Raw genomic sequence first — 7,119 nt, forward strand, 5'->3', positions numbered from 1 at the left:
CTTTTTCTGTGGAGCTGTTCATGGTTTTAATGATTTGTAATGTCCTTAGACATCACTGTGATAACTATGGCTGTCATATGGTACAAGATTCATCTCTTGTGGGAACAGCAGTTAGCCTAATGGCTATGTCGCTTGACTCCCATGTAGTCGACCACGGTTCGAGTCCCGGACCCAGTGGCTTAAACTCACGCCGGGCGCGTGTGCGTGTGTGCCCAAGATCTCGAGAGGAGAATGGAGGAGAAGGGATTGCGGCGTGGCCATCCCCCCTGGGGGGTGATTTCTCACTTTCTGACTCTCTGTCTGTCTTTCTGGTGAGCGCACGCACCCTATAGCAAAAACCTCTCCAAAAAAAAAAAAAAAAAAGATTCATCTGTGTCTGACTTTTCAAGTTATTTTTATTGTTCAAAATTCTGTCGACTATGTTGGTTTTTGTCTTTCATGGATTAGGAATATGGGCCCATGCTAATATCATAAAAGGTCTTCTATATTTTCTTCTAGTGGTCTTATGACTATACACTATGTTAAAATCTTTATTGGATATGGAATATATTTGATGTACGAAAGAGGTCATTTAACCTTTGCACATGGATGGCCAGTTTACGAAATATATTTATTGAATAATCCAGGTCTGTTTCCACTTACTTGAAATGATATGTACACATATAGGTCTGTTTATGGACTTACCAGTTCTCTTTATTTTATTACACTGGAACCATCCCATTTTAGTAAATAGAGCTTTATAATTGTGTCTCCATGTCTATTATGATCTGTCATTTTTTTTAAAGTTTCTTTTTACACATTTATCAAATTATCAGGTTCTTTAATAAGTGCTATTTGGATTTTGAGTGTAACTGAATTGTAACTTATAGATTAATTTGAGGAGAATTAACATCTTTTAGTTACTGAGTCTTTGAAGGACAGAGGGAAGGTTGTTATTATGAGTGGAATATTCTGTCCCCCTAAGTTTAACTGTTTATTATTAATTTATCAGAAAGTAAGTGATTTTTTTGTATTGTAACTATCCACATTGCTAGGCTACTTCTTTCAGTTTTTGCTGATTCGCATGCTTTTCCAAGTATATTCTCTGTATGGAATTATAATTTTCCTTTCTAGCACTTATGCTTAATGTATTGTATTATCTCTAAGATAAGAGTGAACAGTGAAGGTGGGCATTGTCACCTGTTACTGCTTTACATAGGATGCCTCCAAAGTTTTGGCTTTAATTATGATGAAATGATCATGTTTTCCAGTAGAAAGATGCCTTTTTTTGCATTTTGGTTATTTTCTTTTTAAATTTCCTAAGTTTTTTTTTATTATTTTTTTTTTTGTCAAGAGAGGACACTGAATTTTATCAGATATTTTAAAGTGTCAAATAATATTAATTTTAGCATTTAATTGGAAAGAAAATCTAAATAAAAGTATGTTTGGAGTGGTTGAAGGATCTGGGAATTAGGAAAATGAGAGAACCTTTTTTAGTTTGTTTTCTTTTTGAGAGATTTTTGCTATAGAATGTGTGCAGTTGTTGGAGAAACAGAGAGAGGAAGTGAGAAGTCATTCCCCAGAGGGATAGCCCTGCTGCAATACCTTTTCCTCCATTCTCCTCTTAGGATTTTGGGCACACACATACACCCAGTGTGATTTTCAAGCCTCTAGGTCCAGGACTCAAACCATGGTTGGCCATGGGAGAGTCCAGTGCCTTAATCACCATGCCACCTGCTGACCCCAAAGCTTTGAGGTTTAAAGTGATAAAGTAGGGAATTGTGTTTCAGCTGAAGTTGCTGCAGTATGAAAGCATGAGATAGTATGATGATTTGGAGAACAGTTAAGAGTTTTAATACACTTGGGGATAAGTGTGAAGGGAGAATTTGGGAGAAAAGAGTTGAGATACAGGGTTCTAGGGGCCAGATCCTGAAGGTTCTTGTTTGTCCTGCTAAGGAGTTTTGGTTTTATCCTGGGGACACTGATATCAAAAAATGACGTGGGGCATGAGGGAACAAAGTGTGTTTGATCCAGTTAGAGAACTGCTAGGAGGTATTTGTAATAGTTCCTGCAAGAGGCATTGACTAGGGAGATTTAATGATGCGGGGAGAAGTGAATGGGTTCAAGGGAGAATTAGGAAGCAGTCCTACCAGGATTTCGTGTAATGAGTGAGGTAAGGATGAGTCAGGTGTAATCCCCAGTTTTTGACATGAAATATTTGAGATGGGTGGTACTGGTCTTTGGGATTGAGAGTATGGGGTGTAACTGATGAGAGGTTCAGTTTTAAAAATATTGAATTTGAGGTGCACGTAGGTTATATGGAGATTTGGGTCTGGAAATCAGAAAATAATCTAGGTCTGCAATCACGGATTTGGAAGTCTTTAGCATATAAGCAGTAATGGAAGTTAGGGGGGTATGTGGGGTACTTTGGAAGGATGTGCAGAGTGAGAAGGGGCCTGGGTCCCAACATGTGGCATAGCAACATTTCAGGGGCAGCAGAAGGAAAAGGTCTACAAAGAAAACCAGGAAGGAACTACTGAAGTAAATGTGGAAATCTGGGAGAAGCATTGCATGGAAACCAAGGGGGAGATGGTTCCAGGAACATGGCAGTGGTCAGTAGTGTCAGGCATAGTGAGATATTGTACTGAGTCTAGATAAGACCTGAAAAGTGTCTTCTGAATTAAGCAACTAGGAGATCATTAGAGCAAATATCACTGTCTTGTGAACTTTAACTAAAGAGAAGGGAACTGGTTCTTGTTTGTCTTGCTAAAGAGGTTTTGGTTTTATCCTGGGTTGGTGCATATTTTAAAAAGAGAGTGACTTGAGCATTTTTATATTTTGACTAAAAGCAGCAGTAAGTAGAATGTAGTTGAAAGGAAGAGAAAAGAGAAGTTGGCATGGCTAGGCAGTGAGAGTGGGATACAGAGCAAAAATGCAGGGATTAAGTTTGGAGAGGATAGACAAATGGAAGGTGTCTGGGCATGGGTTGTTTATTTATATTGGGATTTTGGAGGCATTTGTTTTCTCAGGGGTGGCAAGATCTCTAGCAATACATGAATTCATTCAAAGTGTTTGAGGCCATTGAATATGAAATTCAAAACTAAATAACAGAATGGCAGTTATCAAGTAAGCATTCAGGGCAGCATCAGAATCCTACTCTTCTAAAGGAAGTGGAATTTTAACTTAACCAATTCTTTTTGTTCTTTACATTTACATGAAATTACATGGTGAGTGAGTGGAGTGGATTTTATTATTTCCCCAAATTACCAGAAGTTCTTAAGAATGATAGAGCTGTAGTTATAAAAAGGCAATGGAGCAAAAGTGACATCAGCCTATGGCTCATTATAATGAGAAAATGTAGTTTGGGAATGCATGTGCAATATTTTTGGAGTGGAAGGTAGTATAGATTCAAGAATTGTGAAAAATACAGTAGAAGTCTAATCTTTTCTCTCATCCTAAAAGTCCCCCCCATTTTTTTTTTATACTAGGTAAAAGATGCCGAAACACGTCAAGAGCCAAAGGAATTCAGATTGCCAAAAGGCCATCACTTTGATATGAACATTACAAACATTCCCAAAGGCAAAATTTCTATTGTAGAAGCATTAACGCTGCTCAATAATCATAAACTTTATCCAGAAACATGGACTGCTGAGAAAATAGCTCAAGAATACCTATTAGACCAGAAAGATGTAAATTCTCTTCTCAAATATTTTGTTACTTTTGAAGTCAAAATCTTCCCTCCTGAGGACAAGAAGGCAATACAATCAAAATGAAGAGAATCATGGAATTATTTTTCTACGTGTAATCTCCATCCCTATATCCTGTTGATTTCTATTTTAGCACATTAAATTATATAAATTACCCAGTGTTCAGTGATCCCTACTGTGAGAGCTTCCTATTTATTGAAGCTTCCTAATTGTTGATTTTAGGATTGCTCATAAAATGTATTTTGTTTTCTCTTAAAATTGGTTTAGCCTTTGTTCATATATGTGTGTGTGTGTGTGTGTGTGTGTTAGAATGACTGTTTAATTTATAAGTTTATGAAAAATAAAAGAATAAATGTGATATTTTAGACATATCAGCTTTTAAATTGATCTTGTGGACTTTTGAGAAAAGCATGAATCCCTCCTTTAACATTTAAAGTTTGACTTTCTTGCATGAATGGTCTTTAAAATGATAAGAAGTAGTTAGTGATATTTATAAAATGTTAGTATTCTCTGCTTCAGCACACAGAAATAGGTAAGTCCAAAAGCTTTCAGGGAAACAGGCCATAGTAGGAACTGTTTGAAAAAAGTAATGTCTGGATTTAATATAGATATATAAGAAAAATTTAAAGAACTCTGGGAAATTAAATTTGGTGATTAATGTATATTTTTCCTGATTTTAATGCTATTTGAGAGAAGACAGAAAAATTTATAAGTAGAAGCATTAAAATGTGATCATTGGATGGGACTTGGGAAGTTACTGCTTCATCCATTTAACAAACTTAGGAGCACCATGTGTACAGTAACAGGATCTCAAGGGAGATGGTGTGAGTTTAGTTCTGCCTAATACATTAGTGCCTGTGGGATTTGGGGTAGGTTGTGTAACCTCTTTGAGATGGAATTTTTTTTTAATTCTTTTTTTAAAAATTATTTAATTCTTATTTATTCATCCATTTATTTTAATTTGACCAGAGACAGACAGAAAGAGGGGAAGTGAGAAAGTAAGCCACCAGGTCCAGGACTTGAACCGTGTTCGGCAATGTGGGAGTGTCCAGCACCTTAACCACCATGCCACCTGCTGGTCCCGAGATGGAATATTTTTAAAAAAATGAGTATAGTGCTGCTTTACATAAATCTAAGGGTTACTAAGGTAAGCGAAATAGTTAGGGGCTCCAAAGGACCAAGCAAGTATGAGTTCGTTTTTGCAGAGTTGAAAATAGTTGCCTGGAGAGGATACCTGAACAAAGATTCTGTAGTTAAGGCAGCCCCAGAATTTAAGCTTTGAAAATCCTAGTGATGTGTTTTTTTTCCGTGATGTCAAAAAGCACATCTGAAAAGAGTAGAATGCAAGTGGAATATTGGGTTAACTGATATGCTTCTGTGGAAAGATAGGCATCACTACTCTTGGAAATTCCCCTAGAAGTGGTATAGATGCCAAAAAATTTAGCATGGTGATGGAATATGGCATATGCAATAATGCTGAGAAATTAAAATGGACCGAGATGGGACATTTTAAAGCTTTTTTTTTTTTTTTTTAATGTGAATAAACGTTTATTTTGGCTCAATACATTTCTTTCAAGAAAACATGAAAGTACTTAATATAAAATTGTATTTTAAAATTGTCAATGAACTAAAGCCTTTTAAAAATTATGTAAAGGTTGGGACCAGCAGGTGGCATGGTCGTTAAAGTACTGGACTTCCACTTGGTCAGTTGTGGTTCAAGTCCTGGACCTGGTGGCTTGAAAATTACTCAGGGTGTGTGTGAGCGCATGCCAAAAGTCCTGAGAGGAGAATGGAGGAAAAGGGATTGCTGCATGGCCATCCTCCCCTGGGGAGTGATCTTACTCTCCCTCTGTCTGTCTCTCCCTGGTGAGTGTACGTGCCCTATGGCAAAACCTAAAGAAAAAAAGAATGTAAAGTTCAATATTTGAATCACTAGTACTGCTATTTCTGAACCATCATTTCTGTTCAGATCTGTATTGTGTGGTTAGGTGGTTTTAATATGGCTGCTGTTATGATCAAATAAAGTATTTCCCATATCAATCATAGACCTACTCTACTACTTTTTACATGTTTGAGAGAGTGGTTGAATAGCAGTAGTGTCACGGTACATAGAGTTTAGATTTAGGAAACTTGGACTTAGGTCTCAGCATCAGTATTAACCATGATCTCCTAGAATTGTCCTCAGTGTTCTTAGCTCTACCTTATCAATATTTAGCATCTTATTATCATTCAGGAATGATTCCAATCTGCCCTTGAGGGCTTTAGTTGGTCCCTCAAAACTTGTGCATGGACATCCTCTCTTCCTGGTTTGTTCAATGCCCTTAAGTGCCCATAATCCCAGGAAAAGTAGGGTGGACACTGAAAAATTAGTGGTATTGTGTTGTGAGGAAGCGTCTTTATGCATACATGGAGGCATTGAACCAAAGTGGCTCAAAGCACCCTGAATTGGTGGTGTGCTTGAAAGACAACTAGGACACAAGTTGAAAATGCACAAGATGAGGCCAGCAGATGGTATAGTAGATATATCGCTGGACTCCTGGATGGCCAACTATAGTTTGAGTCTTGGACCCAGTGACTTGAAATTCAAATCATATGCGTGTGTGTCCAAGATCCCAGGAGAATGGAGGAGAGGGGATTGTGGCATGGCCATCCCCTTGAGGGGTAGATTTCTCACTGTCTCTGTCTTTCTCTCCGGCAAGCACATGCACTCTAAGAAAAAAGCCTCTTTAAAAACAAACAAACAAAAAAACAATACATAATGAACAAGTGTAAGGGATTTTATTGTTTTTATGCACCTCTTACAGCCTCCACTCACTGCTTGATAGGTGTATTTTACTTGACAAGACTAATCATGCAAAGTTTGAGAGAAAGATCGTCTATCCAGTTTATCTGTGATGGCTATGCTGCATTTTGTTCTCTTCTATTCTCATGGGATTTGGGGCATGAACACATGTGCCTGGTGTTGAGTTTCAAGCTGGCAGGTTCAGTACTTAAATCATGGTTGACCATTTTGGCATCCAGCACCTTAACCACTACATCCTGCTGTCTCTACTTATTAGGAGAAATGATTAACTATCAAGCACTTATTAGTTCTAAATCCCTGTATAAAAAAATAAAGCTTTAAATTCAAAACACTTGAGTCATTATTCCATTTTTTTTTTCCTTGCCAGTGCCCCAACAATAGAACGGTATGTATCTTGGGGGCTCACATGAATAGAATTGTAAAAGGGGCTCCCTAGTTAAGAACAGAATCCTGAGCAACGTTAAAGAGCTGTCATTTTTTCAGTGTATTGGTGTTCTGATGTATACAGTAGGTAACACCAGAATTGCTTCCTCTTTTCTATCCTATGAGGAAAAAGACAACAGAAATCATTGTATAGAAGAATAATTTGGGAACAAGAATTTAGTCATGATGGGATAAATTAGAACCTGT

General features: G+C 37.4%; 1 protein-coding gene across 1 annotated transcript in view; it reads left to right on the forward strand.

Annotated features, from left to right (window-relative positions):
- Nucleotides 1-3,840, forward strand: part of NDUFAF4 (NADH:ubiquinone oxidoreductase complex assembly factor 4) — a 6,723-nt gene extending 2,883 nt beyond the window's left edge. Inside the window, exon 3 of the mRNA XM_006156099.3 lies at nucleotides 3,468-3,840. Coding sequence (XP_006156161.1) covers nucleotides 3,468-3,752 — 285 coding nt within the window. The 3' untranslated portion in view covers nucleotides 3,753-3,840. The remainder of the gene's footprint in view (nucleotides 1-3,467) is intronic.
- The last annotated feature ends 3,279 nt before the right edge of the window (nucleotides 3,841-7,119 follow it).

This window comes from Tupaia chinensis, unplaced genomic scaffold (genome assembly GCF_000334495.1).
Source record: "Tupaia chinensis unplaced genomic scaffold, TupChi_1.0 Scaffold000478_3, whole genome shotgun sequence".
NCBI lineage: Eukaryota > Metazoa > Chordata > Mammalia > Scandentia > Tupaiidae > Tupaia > Tupaia belangeri.